Source organism: Plasmodium vivax, chromosome 10 (assembly GCF_000002415.2).
Source record: "Plasmodium vivax chromosome 10, whole genome shotgun sequence".
NCBI classification, from domain to species: Eukaryota; Apicomplexa; class Aconoidasida; order Haemosporida; family Plasmodiidae; genus Plasmodium; species Plasmodium vivax.
Window position 1 is genome coordinate 682263 of NC_009915.1, and position 18544 is coordinate 700806.

At 50.4% G+C, this 18544-nt stretch overlaps 4 protein-coding genes across 4 annotated transcripts; 3 read left to right on the forward strand and 1 right to left on the reverse strand.

The window, feature by feature from the left end:
• Window positions 1-1478: 1478 nt before the first annotated feature.
• On the forward strand, window positions 1479-3274 carry PVX_080450 (nif-like protein, putative; the record flags this gene model as incomplete). The annotated part of the gene is made up of 1 exon (XM_001613748.1): window positions 1479-3274. The coding sequence occupies exon 1, from the start codon at window positions 2291-2293 to the stop codon at window positions 3272-3274; it is 984 nt and encodes a 327-aa protein (XP_001613798.1). The 5' UTR covers window positions 1479-2290.
• A 1370-nt stretch (window positions 3275-4644) lies between these two features.
• Window positions 4645-4905, forward strand: PVX_080455 (hypothetical protein, conserved; the record flags this gene model as incomplete). Its single annotated transcript, XM_001613749.1, has 1 exon — window positions 4645-4905. The coding sequence occupies one exon, from the start codon at window positions 4645-4647 to the stop codon at window positions 4903-4905; it is 261 nt and encodes an 86-aa protein (XP_001613799.1).
• A 3504-nt stretch (window positions 4906-8409) lies between these two features.
• PVX_080460 (hypothetical protein, conserved) lies at window positions 8410-9804 on the forward strand (the record flags this gene model as incomplete). The annotated part of the gene is made up of 1 exon (XM_001613750.1): window positions 8410-9804. One exon carries the CDS (start codon window positions 8410-8412, stop codon window positions 9802-9804), a length of 1395 nt encoding a protein of 464 aa, XP_001613800.1.
• Window positions 9805-10784: 980 nt separating this feature from the next.
• PVX_080465 (hypothetical protein, conserved) lies at window positions 10785-17206 on the reverse strand. The gene is made up of 12 exons (XM_001613751.1): window positions 16960-17206; window positions 16586-16831; window positions 16166-16469; window positions 15950-16007; window positions 15712-15781; window positions 15486-15576; window positions 15292-15363; window positions 13535-15138; window positions 12510-13279; window positions 11489-12376; window positions 11319-11373; window positions 10785-11187 (listed from the first exon to the last, which is right to left on the reverse strand). Exons 3-12 carry the CDS (start codon window positions 16462-16464, stop codon window positions 10937-10939), a joined length of 4158 nt encoding a protein of 1385 aa, XP_001613801.1. The 5' UTR covers window positions 16465-16469; window positions 16586-16831; window positions 16960-17206; the 3' UTR covers window positions 10785-10936.
• Window positions 17207-18544: the final 1338 nt, after the last annotated feature.

The following is an 18544-nucleotide window of genomic DNA, read 5'->3' on the forward strand; positions in this document are numbered from 1 at the left end:
GGAGCCGGTCGGTGCTGCGCCTTATTGGGGCGTCCCCCTGATTTTTCCAGCACCGCTATGGCGCTACCTCTTCGCACCGTTGGCCGTGTGAAGCGGCACAAATGGGGACGCACAAGGGAGAGACTCTCCCAACTTAACATACCACCCAGCGTAGGTACTGACGTGAGGGGGTCCTCATACGCACAGCGATGTTGTAGAAACCCCCCTGGGCTGGCCTCTCCCTGTAGCGTTATCAGTTTGGCTGTGGAAGCAGCTGCTCGTTCAGCAGTCATTCCTAAGCGGAGGAAACGGGTTGGAGCTGCGCGGATGGTTGGAGGTTCATCTGGGGAGGTGACACATCGGACAGCGGCTCACCTGCAGGGTCGCCTCTTCGCGGCGGAGCAAGCAAAAACGGACCAGCTTAAAATGTACCAACGAAAGAATCGCAAAGACCAGTAGCGAGGTGATGGGGAGCGGTAAACAGAGTGTCCAGTCTGACAGAAAGGAGAAGTTGGGGACGGGAGGGAAGAAGGTCTCCCCGAAAGGGTACATCCCCCTTGGTGTATGTCAAGATGGGTCATATCCGCATATTCAAAACCACGTGGGGTGACGTCTGGGGGGGCAATCGTCCTACCTCTTCGTAACCAACCCAGTGTGCCACCCTACAGATAACCCGAATGAGGCGATGTGACACATGGGGGGGACATTTTTTTGGAGTGGAAAAGGGAAGAAAAAAAAAAAAAAAAAAATCCTCCCATGGCGTTTCGCCTTCTGAATAATGTGAAGGAGAAGAAAAAAAAATGAACCAAAAGGGTAGGTATTTATTTTTTATTTTTTTTATTTATTTTTTTTTCTTTTCACCTTCCAACGTGAGGGGGCCAAACCGATGCCCCTTTTGCTGCCATCAACGTGGGTATAAGTCATATGCGCAGCTGTTCCAAAGGTACGTGTCCGCATAGGTATATAAAAATACACATGGGGAGGGTGGAGCGCTGTGCCACTGGCGATGGCAAGTGAGGGCTGCGTTGATCGCCCCGCAAGGGGTAGAAGCCGCGCAAGGGATACTACGTTGGGGGGGAAGCGCCACGCCCAGAAGTACGCCAAATGGTACGCCAATCGGTGGTAGGCCAATCGGTAGGCCAATCGGTAGGCCAATCGGTAGGTCAATCGGTAGGCCAATCGGTAGGCCAATCGGTAGGCCAATCGGTAGGTCAATCGGTAGGCCAATCGGTAGGCCAATCGGTAGGCCAATCGGTAGGTCAATCGGTAGGCCAATCGGTCCCCCAACCGGTACGCCTATCAGTTCGCCAACGGGCACGCCGTCGCCCCGCCCCGCCCGCCGCGAGCACGCGGGAGGGTTTTTCCCCTGGGGGTGCCTGCTTGGCCAACTTTATGCAGCGCCATTTTTGCCCTCCCCGAAATTGCCAAAAAAGATATAAAAGGGAGCTCCCCCATCGCGTCAAAAAAAGTGAAAAAAGAAAAGAAAAAAAATGATAAGTGAAAAGGAAAAAATAGGAAACGCAAAATAGGAAACACAAATAGGAAACGCAAAATAGGAATCCCAAAAGAGGAAACGCAATAAGAGGAAAAGAAAAAGCAAAGCAAAAACGCTTAAGTACGGCAACCCCCCCCCGTGAGCCCTCGACCAGAAAGGTGAAGAACGGATAGCTTAGGAAGGAGGCCCCTCTGTTCTAGCCATTTGCTTGTGCCTACGTTCCTCCCAGCTGCGTGGCAGCTCTTGTGCGCGCGCGAGGAGTACACACCCGGCGAGCTTAAAAGAGGAGGAAGGAATTGTGGGCCCAGTTGCTCCCCCTACGTAGCAGCAAATGATCCGCGCGTCCCCGACCGACAGAACGGCTTCCGTAAAGTTACCCCATACGAGTGCCTAAAAAGTGGGAACCAAGTGAAGTGCGACTTTAATAGGGTGCTCAGCAGCGGGAGTTACGCCTAAACCGGTAGGTACGCGGAAGACGGCTGTACCAGCGTAACTCTAGAGAAGTAGCGGACCCGTCGGCGAGTGGGAGGAGGCCCTCCGAGTGCCACAAGGAGTCGTTTCGGAAAAGGAGGAAGAGCACCCCCGTTTGGGAGCGTCTGGGAAGAAGCGCCTGGCAAGGAGCACCTGGCAAATCGCAGCAGAGGACCCCCTTTTGAAAGACCCCCCTGTGCGCGCTCGCACTGTGGGAAACAGCATCGAGATAAGGGCGCCACTCCCAACCGCTTGTAGCCGCTTGTAGCCGCTTCTATCCGCCGCTCCCGCCGCTGGCCCGTAAAATGAAGTGCCCCGCCGCCCCTGCCCCAAATCAGTAGCAGCATGAAAAGGAGAAGATTCGAACGATGCATCTGCCAACTCTTAAGCAAGCTAAAATTCTACGTAAGCATATTGTTAAGAATCAAAAATGTCATCAAGTATGTTTTGGGCACCCTTACGCTGCGGGAGAAGCTCCACATCAAAACCTACAGGAAGAGGAGGATCTGTCCGAGCATGACTTTAGTGCTGGACTTAGATGAAACGTTAATATATTGTACCAAAAAAAAAAAGTTCAGTCACCAAAAAGAGGTAGACGTGTTAATCAATGGAAGGTACTTCTCCCTATATGTGTGTAAGAGGCCATACATAGACCTCTTCTTTTCCGTTCTTAACCCCTTTTTTGAAATAGTCATTTTTACCACCTCCATCAAGTCCTATGCTGATGCGGTACTTAACATAATAGACGTAGACCATTACGTGGATAAGAAGTTCTATAGGGAAGACTGTTTCGAGGTGAACCAGAAGATTTATTTAAAAAACTTGCAAAGTATAAAAAAGGAAATCTCCAGAATTGTACTCGTAGACGATTCTAATGTATCTGGTTTGAAATACCCAGAAAATTACTTCCCCATAAAAAAATGGCAAGGAGATTTGAATGACACGGAATTACTAGACATCATTCCCTTCTTTTTAAATTTGAGGAAAGTGAGAGACGTCAGATCGGTTTGTTCCTTTCGGTTGAAAAGTCAAAAGGAAATTTCCAAGCTGTTTCATACCGTCCCTTCTAAGCAGATAAAATACCTTACCGAGAGGGGTTCCCACTTTTTGTACTCTCCTTCTCTTGCCTTTCAAGCCATAAATTATTTGAAGATTTTTATGAGTCGGTTTCGGTACGCCAGCTCGAAGAAGCAGTGGAATGAGTTGGGCAAGAAAATCAACAGCAAGTTGAAGTCCTACCCCTTTTCGCTCTCCAAGCTCAAGGGCTCCAGCGACGACGAGCACCGCAGGCGCCACCGCAGGCCCGCGCCCAAGAAGGTGCCCCAGTAGAGGGGAGCGGCGGAGCGGCGGAGCGGTGGAGCGGCCATGCGGCAGCGTTGAAGCGATAGCGGTGCAGCCACGGTGCGACGTTTTGCGGCTGACCGTTGGCCGCTAACCCGCTCCACCGCTTGCCGCTTACGAAGAGCCTTGTTTTTTAGTGTATGTGTAAATGTATATGTAACTGCAAATGTGCGGGGGACGGTGCAGATGGCGGCCCTGCGGACACGCGGGGGGGGTCACTCCTGGGTTCGCGCGAAATGGCAAATTAAAAAAAAAAAAGGCCACCCCCAATTCGGTGGCAGTTTCTAGTGAAGCAGCGCCTGTCCAATTATGGCCCCCCTCCGCCGCCGTACCGCCACACCGCCGCTGTACCGCTGTACCGCTGTACCTTATGAAGGTCGCTCCCCGCGCGCGTGGGCAGGCAACTCACGCCAGGCGCGTAGCTGCGCATGCGCACCCCCGTGAAACGTAATTAAAAGTCACCACCTCGTTAGCAACGCCTTTTCAAATGTGTTCCTCCGTTTCGATGCGATCGCGGCGCAGTATGGGAAGAAAAAACCCTGGGAAAAGCGGAACCCCGCAGAGAAGGGGCAACCCCGCCGGGAGGGGGCCGTGTGGAAAGGCCGCACAGAGGGGCCCCCCCCATTTTTACGCCAATATGTAGTTCCATGACGACCCTTTTCTTCTGTCCCTTTAACGTACCATATGGGGGAATACACAAAAGTAGGCCACCCTACAATAGGTGATGAATGTTTGCCGCTTAACTTGAAAGGCTACTTGTCGAACGAATCAGGCGTTTGTCTGTGGTGGGGGGAGATGCCCAGCCCAGGTGGGTCCTTCCCCCCTCCCCTTCAGCCACATACCTATCAGCGGCATAAGGGGAGATCAACAAAGGGAGTTGCAAAGGAGAGCTTAGGCAGTAGGGTACCACACCCCAGGTTGCCAATTTTTTGTGGCCCACTGGGGGATTCCCAAGTGATGGAAACGCCGCAATAATTGTAAAAAAAAAAAAAAAAAAAAATGAAGCTCATTTGAATGTTCACTTGGATCCCATATGCTGAGGTTTGCCCCGTTGCTTTTTCGCGACATTTTCCTATACATTGGAGGCCCCACTCTGCATGTACATACATATGTACGTTTGGCACTCCCCCCGGAGAAAAACCAACTGAGCGGTTTTCAGATTGGCATCTTTGCACAGGCCACCATTTGGAGAAGATACAAAGCGGTGAATATACAAAGCAGTGAAGATACGAAGTGACCGTGTGAGAGTAGCCAAGTAAATTTTTCCTTCTTTTTATTTACCTCTTTTCCCCCCTTTACCGCGGCGGCAGTTTGCTTCTCCCCCCCCAACCCAGCTAATGTTTTTGAGCGCCTTCAAAATGAGCGTACAGAAGGTAATCGAAGAGAAGTTAAGCTCAGCGCTGAAGCCCACCTTCCTCGAGTTGGTAGATAAGTCCTGTGGCTGCGGAACCGCCTTCGATGCAGTGATAGTCTCCAGCGACTTTGATAGCAAGAGGCTGCTCGATAGACATAGAATGGTCAACGATGTCATCAAAAATGAGTTGCCCAACATACACGCTTTCTCTATGAAGTGCCACACGCCCACTGAGTTTGACAAGTTGAAGGGGAGCCAACCGTGAGGGGGTCATCCCACGGGTAGTGTGTCCCTGGTGTGAGGTACTAACATACGTAGGTACCTCCTTCTGGAAAGAACACCCAAATGTGAAGCGTTTCGGAGGAATGCTCTTCAGCGTGCTGGTTGAGTCACCGCTTCGTTAAGCTAAGCGTGGCTGCACCTTTGTAGTGAATAACATGTACTGCAAAATGTGGTGAAGTTTTTTTTTTTTTTTTTTTTTTTTTAACAACCCCGTGTGGAACTCCTTCAACAGGAGAAGTGAAAAAAAAACTCTCTTTCACCTTCATCCTTTTGTCCTTACAACTTAATGTGACATCCCCCCTCTGCCTTTTCGAAGTATTATGCACACATACAGTGGAGGGGTGGCAATTTTTGCTCAAATTGGAGCCCCCACTTTGTTGAGCTGTTCGTCCCACTTAAGGGTGGGCAAGCGCAGGTGAAGAGTTGTTCGAAGGGCACACATGGGTGCAACCCTTTCCGAGGCGAAACCGATCCATGAGCATGCCACGCTGTTTTAAGATCACAGGTCAGTCCCAATATGGATGGCACCCCTTCCTCTAACCGATCCAACCACAAATCTGCCCAGCATAGAAAGCGCGCCTGCTTCACCCATCATGGGTATTCCCCTTCCTACGTTTGCTCCTTCAGACAGGCCGCATTGCCACACATGTGGTCAACACGATTTGATTTCCCAAGCATGTTGCTGCTTAGCCTTTTCTTTCCTGCGTGGGAAGTTCCTTTCCGTGGCTAGTTAATCCATTCGGGGTTAATCTTTACAGCGTCACGCGAAATAGTGCATATGAGCAGGGGAGACACATGCCAATGCACATGACTGTGTGAGCATGCCAACATGCGACCATCCTCCTGGGGGTGCCTTCCTTTTTTTTTCATTTTTCCTTTTCCCGCTCATCCTTCGAATTGATAAAGGAGCGGCTCTGTGCAGCACCAAGTTGCACAACGCGCATCGAGCAAAGGGGGCTCGCCACATGGGTGCGCAGGTGCATTTACAGAGTATGTGCAGGCACATTTGCACAGTGAGTGCCATTTTGTAGGACGGTGTCCACGGGCAGAAATGTAGTCACGCATGGTAGTAGGTACTATATATGGTACCTCTCGTGTGAGCAGCTATGCCGCTTCTGCTTTCCCCCCAGTGGCGCTGTTACGTGGAACCATTTTGCAGTTCCTCATTGGATGTCACCTCTGTTCAGGGGTTTTTTATTATTTTTTTTTTCCTTTATGGTATGAAAGTTGCACACCCATGCGCGAAATGTCCTCGTAATTCTACATATGTCCACGCGTTGGTGCACCCCCCGATTCAGCCACATTGAGAGGGTTGCTAGAGCGGTATCACTGCCCCCAGTGGCAAGCTCTTGGGGGCCCTGTTCCCACGCCAGTCGTTCAGAAATGATTATTCCCTTTCATTGGTGTTTCTTCACCGCGGAAAGAAAAACGGGCAGGAAAAAAACAGATCAAAAATGAAGCAACGTAAAGCAATTGAAACAAACTAACGCGTGCTCGTTCGCCACCACCGCGCAGGGATGCGTGCGCGCATTTTAACACACCCGGCACGTGCGCATGTGCCTACAAGTTGCATACGCCCCTGTGTGTGTTTGTTTGTGTGTGTGCAGGTGCCACGGAATATGTAACCACTCGTCGGCCAGCACTGCATGCTGGTGTAGAATATGCTCCGCCTTTTTTGTGGAGCACGTGGCGGGCTGAAGTTAAAAGGGGCAAATGGCAAAACGCCAGCGGAAGGAAATGCTGCAAAAAAAAATAAAAACATCCCAATTGTAAAAAGCTAGAAAGAGCAAATTGTGCAACATAAATACACACACGAATTGCAAATTGTAGATTAAAAAAATATGAACAGGCAATAAAAAAAAAAAAAAAAAAACAGACAGTCAGACAGACAGATAGCTAAAATGTTCCACTTTTGGCTTTATTTGGCGTGTTAAAAAAAAAAAAAATATATGAACAGGCAATACGAAAACGTAACGAGCTGCAGCACGGAAAAGCAATGCGCGCGAATGCGAAGGGAGCGGCAAATAATTCTACGCCGCCCGGAAAAGCAAAAGTAGGAAGCGGAACACAGAAAATGGAACATAGAAAGTGGAACACAGAACGTGGAACATAGAAAGTGGAACATACAAAGCGGAACGGGTGGAAACGCGTGAACGCATCAGCGGAAAGAAGCAAAAAAGGAAAAGAAGTAAAAAAAGAAAAGAAGCAAAAAAAGAAAAAAAACTAAATTGGCAAAACGGACAAACCGGACAAACAGACAAACGGATAAACAGACAAACGGATAAGCAGACAAACGGACGAACGGACAAACGGACGAACGGACAAACGGACAAAACAGACAGATAAAGAAACAAAAAAACGCGCGTGAAAATAACACAAACGAACGCGAAGTGGAAAAAAAAAAAAAATTCAACGCACATGTCAATTTGTTCATGTGTATCCATCCATTTTTAGCTTTCTTGCGTGCTTTTGCGTGGCACAAAAAAGTTATTTCATTTTATTTTATTTGTTTTTTTTTTTTTTCCTTCTTTTCCTCCTTTTTTTTTTTTTTTTTGGTTCCTTCTTTTTTTATCTTTTTCCTTCTTTTTCCTTCCTTTTTTTCTTTTTTTCTTTTCTTCCTTTCTGCCTTTTCTTGTAAATTTTATTTTTTCGTTTTTAAAGACTAGCACATCCGCAGTGTTCCCGAGAGTTCCGCGCACGTCCGTATGCATACGCATGCACTGGCACACGCGTACACGTAAGTGAAGGCGCAGTGGGCATCGCGCGTTATCCGCGAGTGTATCCGCGAGTGTATTCGCGAGCGCATCGTGGGGACGCGTTCGCCCGTGTACGATTTGCATATATCCACCTCGCATATGTACACTTTCCATGTGCGAATTTACATACGTCCATTTACATACGCTCATCCCCGTACGCCCATTTCCATGTGCACTCCCCCCTTTCACACACGCCAGTGAATTAAAAAATCACTGTACAGCCAAAGGCCACCGCGCGCAGACCGTGCCCAGAAGCGGAAGCGAACACGATTTTATTTTGTTGTACCTTCGTGTGTGCACCATTGTGAAACGGTAGGACAGTGAAGAGGGTGCGGAGGGAAAAGCAAAGGGGGTCCAAAAGACGTTCAAAAGATGTCTAAAGGGCGTCTAAAGGGCGTCTAGAAGACGTCTAAAGGGTGTCTAGAAGACGTCCAAAGAGTGACCGCCCCACAGGGTGACCCCTTCTAGTGCGCACCACCAACGACCACTGAATTCCCCGCCCCCCCCGTAGACATTGGCAATTAACTATTTTAGTCGAACCCCGGCAAAAGGGAGCAAACCGTGGAGAAGGCGCAGACAAGTGGAGCAGCGCAAAAAGCGCGAACCGGAAGCGAACAGACAGGCGAAACGCAGCACGAAGAGTGAAGCGGCCGTGCCTCGCCAAGCGTACACCAACCAAGACAGCTACTCGCATTGTTTAACCCCTTCCCCCCCCCCCTGAGAAGCGCAAAATGGAAAAGCTGCAGCTGCCAGAATGGAACGATATCGAAAGATATTTTAAAGACCCCGAGTTGATCACGGCGGAAATCCTGTTTGTGGGTCTGACCCTGTGCAACGTATTTGTTATGTACCGCCTGTTCCTAGATGTGATTCCTTTCCCCATTTTCGTAACATGGTGGCAGTTGGCTCAGGGGTTGCTGGTTGCCTATGTGTGTGGGGAGTTAGGAAAGGAGTTCCCCAAATTTGCCTATTTCCCAAAAGTAGAAATAAGTGAGAATATGCTGAAGGTGTTATTTGTGCCGTCTATCTTTTACTGTCTAATGTTAGTATTGTCTAATTATTTGCTCTTTAAGACCCCTTGTATAGCGTCCTACCCAGTGCTCGTCAGTTTCACGGTAGTGTTTCACCACCTCACTCGTTTTGTTGGGTGCGGAGAGGAGTACATGCCTCTAAGGTGGAAGTCAATCGTGTTCCTCCTAGCCGCCTTTGTAATTGGGTGCTTCGATTCCAAGACCACAGGGAAAGGAGTGCTCATATGGGCTCTACTGTATGCCCTCTTTTCAGCAATTTTTAGAGCCGGCTTTATGCAAAAAATAATGCACCTTGTAGATGGCAAAGGGAATACATTACACAATAACCAGCACCTCCTAGGGGTTCTACTCCTACCTATCCTGATTGTCCTGTCTGGAGAATGGGCCGTCTTTGGACACATGCCATATAACATTATGTCTTTACACACCTGGCAGATGTGGGGTTGTTTAATCACTGTAGGTGCTTTGCCATTTATCAAAAATGTAATTTCAAATAGATTGGTTAGAAGAACAGGACAAGGCCCATGGAGATTTCTAGAAATCATATCCATCGTGTTGGTATTTTTCATCGGGATGACTTACAATGCGCCTTCCTTTTTAGGATACGTCGCCATCATCTGCGTAATTATTGGTCGCTCCTTGGGTGCCTTCGATGTGATGCTTAACGCATCTGACTATATGATGGCGGAAGACGAGAGGAAGAGAAAAACGTCCAAAGCGAACTACGCCAAGAGCAGCAGACAGGGGACGCAGGCATCCAAGCCGTTTCTCTACTCGGGGGATAACGAAGACGATGAGGAGGAGAGCTCCTTCAGCTCGAACGACAGCAGAAGCTACCAGGGGTCTCAGGACTACGACGATAAGGATAGCGTGAATAGCAGCTCCCAACAGTATAGCGTCCACAAGGGGACCAGCCGAATGGACAGCTCTTCCAACAAAACCAGCCACGCGGGGATGTCCGGGGACGAGAGCCGCCGGGGCAGCAGGATGAGCGACGCCAAGGCCGGCGGCCGCGGCGCCAGCTTCCAGTCCAAGTCCAAGCTGTCTCGCAACTACTCCAGCAAGAAGCAGGAGCTCGTCGACTCGCAGGCGTAGCGCTAGTGAAGCGTAGCGATAGTGAGTGCTAACGAGCGATGAATCTGCTCCAGCGAGGCGCCCCCCCAGCCGAAGCGTACTTAAGTGCAGATACGAACGTAAGTGTAGGCATGGGTAGGAGTGGTACACCTATGAGCGCACCTGTGAGCGTACCTGTGAGCGCACCTACGTACGCGTGCATGTATTCCCCCCGTTTAAACACACACATGTGTACCCCGCCAACAATGCATTTGCCGTTCTCCCTCTCCTTATCCCTCTCTTCCTCTCCCCCTTTTTTTTTTTTTTTTTTTTCCGCCAGTGCTATGATTGATTCCCTTTTTTTTTGTTAAATTTTTCGATTTATAAAAAAGAAAAAAAAAGAAAAAGAAAAAGCAGCGGCAGCAGCAGCGGCAGCAGCAGCGGCAGCGGCAGCAGCAGCGGCAGCGGCGGCAGACACCCGTGCGCGTGTGTGCTTGTGGTTCCGGGGTCCGCCTCTCCGCGAGGAATTGCCCCGCCCAAGGGGAAGCACTACTCCCCGCTTGAGGTGCTACTTTTTTGAGGTACTTCTCCCCGTTTGAGGAAGTACTCCCCTTTTGAGGCAGTTTTCTTTCCAGGAGTGCACTCCTGAGGTGTGACCCCACACGTGCAGAGAATCCCCAACGGTGTGAGCACTAAGGCAGGCAAGAGAGCAGGGAGTGGGGTTAGCACCACCTGGACATGTTAACGTCTAGCGTGATGTCTGGCACAACGCCCCGTTGGTGTGTCTGAGCATTTGCTGATTTTACTTTAGGAGGTTAAGGTTCGCGGCGGAGTGGTGGGCTAGCGAAATGGGGAAGTGCCAAAATAAACTTCACCCGTGTGTGGCCGGCCCTCGTTGGATATGGGGCAGTTGGGGAGGGTCCCTCTGCGGGCCGATCTCCGCCAATGGGGGAGGGTCTCCCCCAACCCCACCCCCTTTTTTGGAGTTCGCGCTGGAGCTCTCCGTTGTGGTGCGGTGATGTGTCTTTCTGCAGAGTGTTCTACATGAGGGTGGAGTTGTTCTGGCCGACGAGCCAAAAGGGGGGCGAAAAAGGAAGGCAAAAAGGCGGGCAAAAAGGCGGGCAAAAAATAGAAGAGGTAAACTCGCCGCGATTTACTCACCGCATAAGCGGCGCTACAAATTTCTGAATAGGCTGCTCAAATTGATGTCCCCCTTGGAGGCGCAGTGGCTGGGAGCGCCGAAGAACCCGGACGAGTCCTTTCCGTAGGCGCCCAGGTTGTCCCTGAAAAAGGGGGCACTCCCACTGTGGCTTTTGTGCAAATTTGTACTCCTCTGGGATGCTATGCTTGGAAAGAGGACCTCCATGATGCTTTCATAGGGCCCACTCTTCTGCGTCTGCGCGGCTGCTCGGGGTTGCGGGAAGTCTGCGAAGGGGGATGCAAAGTGGGTTGCATGCAGTTCCTCGGGGGGACTTCAAAAGGGAAAGTGAAACGTATGGCAGGTGAAACGCCTGGGCGGTGGAACTTCTAAACGGTGAAGCTTCCTGTGGCCTTACTGTCGGAGATGACTTTGGCGAGGCTGCCGGCTGCAAAGTCGTCCAAGCGGTTTCGCTGCGAAAGGGGGTGGGGGCACTCCAGTGAGTACGCACGTGTTGGTGAGGCGTTGGCGCACGTGTTGGCGGAACCACCTCTTAGGGGCACCTCTCATGGGCTACGCGCAGCCTACCTCCCCGTCGGGCTCCATGCTGGGAATGTACTTGGTGTCGAAGCCCTCGCCCACGACGAGCACATTGGGCATGCTGCAAATCATTTTCCCAATTGCGTTGTACTTGCATATGCGCATGAGGGGTCTGAGCTCGCACTTGTAGAGTTTATACCACGCATTCGTGAGGTGTATGAATTTGATCCCGTAGATCCCATGTTGAGAGAGGAGGAAGAGAGTCTTGGAGACTCGCTCCTTTTGAAAGAAGCTCTGTCTCTCTGTTATGAAATCTTCATATGTTAAGTCGGATGAGTAGTAGATCGGGCCGCACATCTGCTTGTTCATTTCATATTCGCTTAGAATCACTCCACTTTTCTTGTGCGCTAGGTGCAGGACATTTTGATTCTTGCATACGTGGATCACTAGATTGTAGAGGAGCTTGTGCAGGTGGTACCGCAGCACTTCCAGGTTGCTCTGCTCTCCGCTGCTCTGTAGGAGCGGCGCGCCGTGGAGGAATGGGCCTCCCTCACTCTGTAGGAGCGGCGTGCCCTGGAGGAATGGGCCTCCCTCACTCTGTAGGAGCGGCGTGCCCTGGAGGAAGGGGCCTCCCTCACTCTGTAGGAGCGGCGTGCCCTGAAGGAAGGCCCCCTCTTCACCCTGTAGATAGGCACCCCCCCCATTCGGGAGGTACTGCGTGGCGTGTCTGTCCCCACTTGGGCTTCCGAAAAATGTGCTCCCGCAGTTGATGAAGCTGCCCACGTGGTTGCTGCTGCGGTTTTTCCTGGACTTGCTCTTGCTCATAATTTGCTCGTAGCTCTTGCTGACGGTCGAGCGGGGCGGCTTGAGGTGGTCCAGCCCCAGCACCTTCATCATTTTTGAGCAGTCCCCTCTGGCGAATTCCTCGGCGACGTCCTGCGGGGGGGGCGGCATAGAGGGAGTGGAATGTCAGGAGGGGCATATGGGGAGTGGCGGCGGGTTGCCAGTCAGCCACTGCTACCCCCCTAACGCCGCTAATATTGGTAGCGCTTCTAATCCGCTAACCCACCTTGTACGTGGCGTCCTTGAAGTAGTGCGAGGCGCTGATGGGGGTGAACTTGGAGCGGGCGAAGGTCTTCAAGCTAGAAAGCTCCTCGGAAGAAAAATTGTCATAGAAATGTTGAGCAGTGTCTAGGGTAAAGACCTGTATGCTCCTACTGCACCCGGCAATCACAAGGTTAGGGATTTCCTCCAGAAGTCTCCTCAGCTTCTTTGCCTTGTAGTGGCTTAAATAAAAGCTCAAAGGGTACTGCTCCGAGTAGGCCTTGTTCCATTCACTCTTAATGGAGGAGACAAACACGCCGATGAAGTTTCGAGAGGCTTCTTCATCTGTGCCTTTCTCAAGCGAAGTCGTTAGAGGATCCTTCGGACACTCTCCAGATGGTGTCTCGTCCGATGTACCCTCCTTCGCCGTTTCTTGGGTGGTGAAAATTAAAGGCAGAAAATCGGACGTGTTTGTCGTTGCGTTGTTTTGTTGCTCCTCTCCTGTGTCGCCCCCCGTCTGGGCCTCCTTCGGCCCTTCCCTGGATGCGACTCCCTCCTTTGGGGCGCTACTCTCCTTTGGGGTGCTACTCTCCTTTGGGGTGCTTCCCTCCTTTGGGGTGCTTCCCTCCTTTGCGCTGTTACTCTCCTTTGCGCTGTTACTCTCCTTTGCGCTGTTACTCTCCTTTGCGCTGTTACTCTCCTTTGCGCTGTTACTCTCTTTCTTGCCGCTTCCCTCCTCCTCTTCTTTATCCACGCACCCTCCCAAGTTCTCATCTTCGTATGTCTTGCTACTGCCTGCAGGTTGGGGGGGTGGAGACGGTGAGAGGAGGGAGTGCAGAGTGCACAACCTGGATGAACGTGGCTGAAGCGAAGTCGTTCCACGGGATGTTCCAGACGGATAGTCATGCTGCCCATCTGTCAGTCACGCAAGAGGTGCTTCCCCTTCGCTGCAGCACATAATCACTCAAGGGTACTTCCCCTTCGCTGCAGCACACAATCACGTAAGGGTGCTTCCCCCTCGCTAGAACACACGAAGACAGGGGGACTCACTCTGGTGGAGGAGCTCCTCTTTGATTTTTTTTATTTCGTCCCACTCCATCTTCTGCCTCTCCGTGAGGGCAACTACCAGCTGGTACAGCAGAATGTGCAGTTGCGTCTTCGTGAGCATTTTGACGAAGGGGTGTTGGCTCGGGTGGCGGCTCAAGTCGCGGCTCCCGTTTGAGTGCTGCTTGGAGTACTGCTTGGAGTGCTGCTTTGAAAGGTGCTTCTGGCCAGGGCCGCCTGCCCATTCGCCCGAGTGCATGCCGTGGCAACCGTGGCTTCCCTGGCAACCCTGGCTGTTCAGCTTGCACAGCAAATTGGAGCAGGGCTCCTGGGTGAAGCTCCCGTTGATTTGGAAAGCCGCCTCGCTGTCTCCGTCGCCGGGCACGTTGTTGGGGGGGGCGCCATGAAGGAGGCTGCCACCGCTGTGAAGCAGGTTCCCATCGCTTCGAAGTACGCTCCCACCGCTTCGAAGTACGCTCCCACCGCTTCGAAGTACGCTCCCACCGCTTCGAAGTACGCTCCCACCGCTTCGAAGTACGCTACCACCACTTCGCAGTACGCTAACGCCCTTCCAGATGCGCTCATGCGACTTGGACGCGGGCAACGCGAAACTGCCACTGGAATTAGACTTCTTCTTCCTAGGGGCGTTTCCCCCAGTGAGAACACTCCCCAGCTGTGCATTGCTAAGCGATCCTCTGTCCCTGCTGTTGAGTGCACTAAGGATGATACTATTGTCTCCCGCGTTGAACGAATTCAACCTAAAATCGTGATCATTGAACTGTGTCGAGACGGGGCCTTTTTTGCTACCCATTTTAGAGGGTGCATTAACTTTGAACTCATTGCTCGGTAACGACCTTATCGACTTCAAGTCAGGAATCTTATGACCATAAGTTAGCGGAGTGATTCTAAGTTTCACATCATTAGGAAGAGACAGAATTTGAATTTCTTGAACCTCTTCTAGAAAGGCTTGGAGTTTTTCAATTCCACATCTGGTTTGCAAGATTTTTAAATTGAAAGAGGACCCGAAGAGCTTCTTCACCTCCTGCTGCAGCTTCGTCAAGGAGACGCTACCATTCGCTGGCGTTTCTTCCTCCGTCAACTGAGAATCGTAGTTGGTGCATTCTCCTATCGTGCCCAGAATCACTTTTAGGAAGAACTGCTTGTCTTGGTTCATCTTTGGCGTTTTATATTTTATGACTAGGTTTTTTTCCGAGTCGTGCGCTGGGCGTTCCGGTTCATTCGACGCAGCATTCGACGCAGCATTCGACGCAGCATTCGACGCAGCATTCGACGCAGCATTCGACGCAGACTTCGACGCAGCATTCGACGCAGCATTCCCCGCCTCTTTCTCCGCTTTCCCCGCTTTCCCCGCTTTCCCCGCTTTCCCCGCTTTCCCCGCTTTCTCCTCCTCCTTCTCCTCTTTTTCCACCTCCTCGCAAATCAGGCAGCGGTCCAGGCTCCTGACCATGTTGTAGATGTTGCTGAAGCCCGCCTGCCTCAAGTTCAGGAGGGCGTTGTACTTCTTGCAGTACTCCCCCGAAATTTTCTCCATCTTGATTCCCTGGTACCCGAAGGATTTTATGAGCATGATTAGGTTTTTCGTCGTGTGTCTGAGAAAGGGGAGGGAGCAGTTGCTGTGCCTTCGCTCCATCTTTCCGGTCGCCGCGAGGAGCGACCATTCGGAGGCACTCGGAAAAATTAGACAACGCTTCGACCGTTCGGAAGCACTTCTAAACTGCTAAACCGCGGCGGCATCCACTCACTGCTGCATCTTCTGATACACGTAGAGCGAGTTCTGCGGCTTGAACTCGGGGGCCACTGGGTTCAGCTTGCTCCTGCGCGTATGGGTGTACAGGATGGGTGTAGAATGGGTGTAGAAGCGGGGTGTATAGGATGGGGGTGTAGGTTGGCGCCGAAGCAGCGCGCTGGGCCAGTGAAAATTGTGACCGCGCATTACTCATATTTTTGGATAGGCTGTCCGTCTCGTTTCTCATCAATTTCGCTCTTCAGACTTTCTATGTACTCCACGTCCGAGAGGTTGTTTCGTTCTGTGGGGGGGGTAGGGGAGTTGGAGGGATAGTTTGCAAGATGGTGACAAGAGCAGGGAGCCTAGTTGCACCGGTTAAGCAACTTCCCTCCCCTGTGTTAAAGCAGCTTCTCCATCTTTCCCACCAAATGCATACTTTTTTTTTTTTCTGATGTGGAGCACTCCTTTTCCAATTCTTCCTTTTCCTTTGCGTCTGTTTGGCATTCCTAGAGAGGAAAAAAAGGCGCATGAATTTTTTTTTTTTTTACTTGAGCATACACATGGAGGGAGAACGGACGAACAAACGATACAAAGAGGTGGAGCGCAAAAATGTAAACTTGTGCGTGTAATTTTTTTGCACATGGGGGGTAGTGAGGAATGCATTTTTCACTTACTTGCTTTCCTGCGTCTTCACTCCCTCCGGAGGACTTTGCAACGCTATCTTCTGCCTTGCTGCGAAGGGGTCAAAGCAGCCGAAACAGCCGCCTCTTTTTTTCAGGTGCTACCAACAGAGCAGTGGCGAGAAGGGGACGTCCTGGAGTTGTTAACCACTCTTTCGGTTTCCCCGATAATGTTTTATTTTTTTTTTTTTATGTTTCCCTTTTTTTTACCTTTCCCCTTTGGATGCCTCACAGTTGTCACTTCGCCTGCTCAGCACCGTTCCCGTTTTCCTTTTTTTCAAAACGTCCGAATCTTGGTTAGCAGAGGCAGGCAGTGAATCGTCTTGGCCCTTTCCACTCGGCTTTTCACTCAAGCTACTCACGTCCGCCTTTTCTACATCCTCTTTCGATTTGTCCAAAATTTTCTGGTCAGGCTCCTCCTGCAGAACACTTGCCGCTTTGGTACTCCCCAAGAAGCCCATTAGGCACGACTTGGCATCATTTATTTTTGTCCTTACGTTTTCCTGCATCTTTCCTTTGGGGGAGGAGCGAAGTTGACTTTAGTGAGCACTGGTTGCCACGTTTGTCAAACTTTAAGTGTGTATTTTTTTTCGCATTTTTTTGAGTTTTTTTTTTTTTTCCCCATTTTACCTGCACAGGTCAGGCAAAACTTCCAATTAGCTAGCTACCAACGTTGTACATAAAAAAGTGTGGCGCGCTCCCCTCTGCCTCTCTACAGCGAGGGCTTCGTATCATCAAGGGAGTGGAGTGTTTCAAATGTGGGCTACAAAGATTTGAAGCTTGTCGCACGTTTTCCTGTTTTTTGTTTTTTATTTTTATATTATTTATTCTTTGCCTTTTCGCTAGACAGTGTGTAGACGGGTCCCCTTGGCCGACCTGACACATGGGGCGCGTTGGAAGGGTGACATGCGAATGTGTTGGAGGTATCGGTAGCGGCAGCGGTAGAGGAATACGAACACACGACGGACCCTCTGTAGCGCTAGCCTACGAGCTGACTCTCTCACCTGCTGTGTGCAAATGGAGTGTCACCGTCGGTCAAGAGGTAGGAAAGGGGTTTCACAAAAGCGGGTTTAGCTATGTTCCTCCCCGAGGAGTGGGACTGCCTGAATTGTTCGCTTAAGCGTGTCGCATGAAAGCATGGTCCGGAAGTTTTCTTTGCAAGATCGCTCTTTTGCAAGATCGCAATTTGGTAAGTTTACTCGTTTGCAATATTGCTTCGTTGCTAGTATGCTTTGCGTGGTTCACCAGTTTGTTTTACAATTTCTTTTTTTTTTTTTTAATGACTTGTCCACTGACGCTGGCACACACACTTGCGCCAGTCGAACTGAAAACTGAGCCAAAAAAAAAAAAAAAAAAAAAAAAAAGACCAGCTATGTTTTGTATGACTTGATCTGTATTTAAAAAAAAAAAAAAAAAAAAAAAAATTAGCCAAATGGGAAGTCAGGAAAAGTCGGAAAAAATAAAAAAAGCGTAGCGATAAACACGACGGAATGATGAAGTGAGGGAGGGGAGCGGCGGAAACGCTAAATGTAGAATGTCCAAGTAACCTCTCAAACTTGCATACAATCATTCGTATGGATGACTGTTCGTAGTAGGGGCATACACCACATTTGTCCGTCTCGCCATTCACTAACGGGCGATACTCCCCCGTCTGCGCGTGCACACATGGGGGGGAGTGCCCAGCTGACTGAGCGGACCAATTTGAGCCGAACTGGGACACACCTACCGTGCGAACATGTGTGCAGCGTTGCAGTGAGGAAAAGGGGGAAAAGGGGGGAACAGTTATGGGAAGACACATGACTCTTTTATTTTTTTTCAGTCTGGTTAGGAAGTCACCTCGCTTGATGGTTAATCTTCCCTTCCGATGTTGTTGTAGCGTTTGTACGTGTGTGCGCGTGGAGGAGGACACGCTGACGATCACGCCAACGCACCTGGACAACCTGACAGTCGCACCAACTGGTGAATGTCTCACAAGGCGGGGTGGCCAACTCGGGAAACTCGCCTTCCTTCCTTCATTCGCAAAAAGGATCCATTAAAGTGGGCAGGGGAAAAGGGAATTATAATTTTAAAGAGTGCGGCAAGCTCTACTGTCACCACGAAATGGGAGAAAAAAAAAAAAAAAAAAAGCTAAAAAATATAAAAAAAAAAAAGAAAACTCCAAAGGGGATAAAAAAAAATAATAATATAGAAAACGCTAAATAAAGCAAAACCGGATTTACAAACCGCTGAGCTCCTCCCTTGTGCGATCCCTTCCAGATCCTCAAATAGACCGAGGGACGCATCCCCATAAGCATTCGCCGTGTATGCCTATTAACGTGCTCTGCCTAGGCCTATCAATCCCCGGGGATTGTCCCCCGCTCATCTTCGCCCTCTCCCCGGGATTGCCCCTTCCATTTGGCCTCTACAATGTGGACATAAATACGTGTGGACTTCTTTTTTTTTTTTTTTTTTTTTTTTTTCGCCCCTCCGCGGTGCCCCCATTTGCACTCCTTCCGTACACACACCTGCGGGGGAGCGGAGGACTCGGCGAATTGAAATGAAATGAAATGAAATGAACTGGGTGGGGCGTGGATGGAGCGGATGGAACTT

Coding starts and splice junctions, on each gene's coding strand:
- PVX_080465 (XM_001613751.1), bottom strand. CDS start 16,464: ATGCAGGAAAACGTAAGGACAAAAATAAATGATGCCAAGTCGTGCCTA. Junction 16,008..16,165: donor GAGGCATCCAAAGGGGAAAG/GTAAAAAAAAGG, acceptor ACCCCTTCGCAG/CAAGGCAGAAGATAGCGTTG. Junction 11,374..11,488: donor GCATGGAGCCCGACGGGGAG/GTAGGCTGCGCG, acceptor CCCCTTTCGCAG/CGAAACCGCTTGGACGACTT.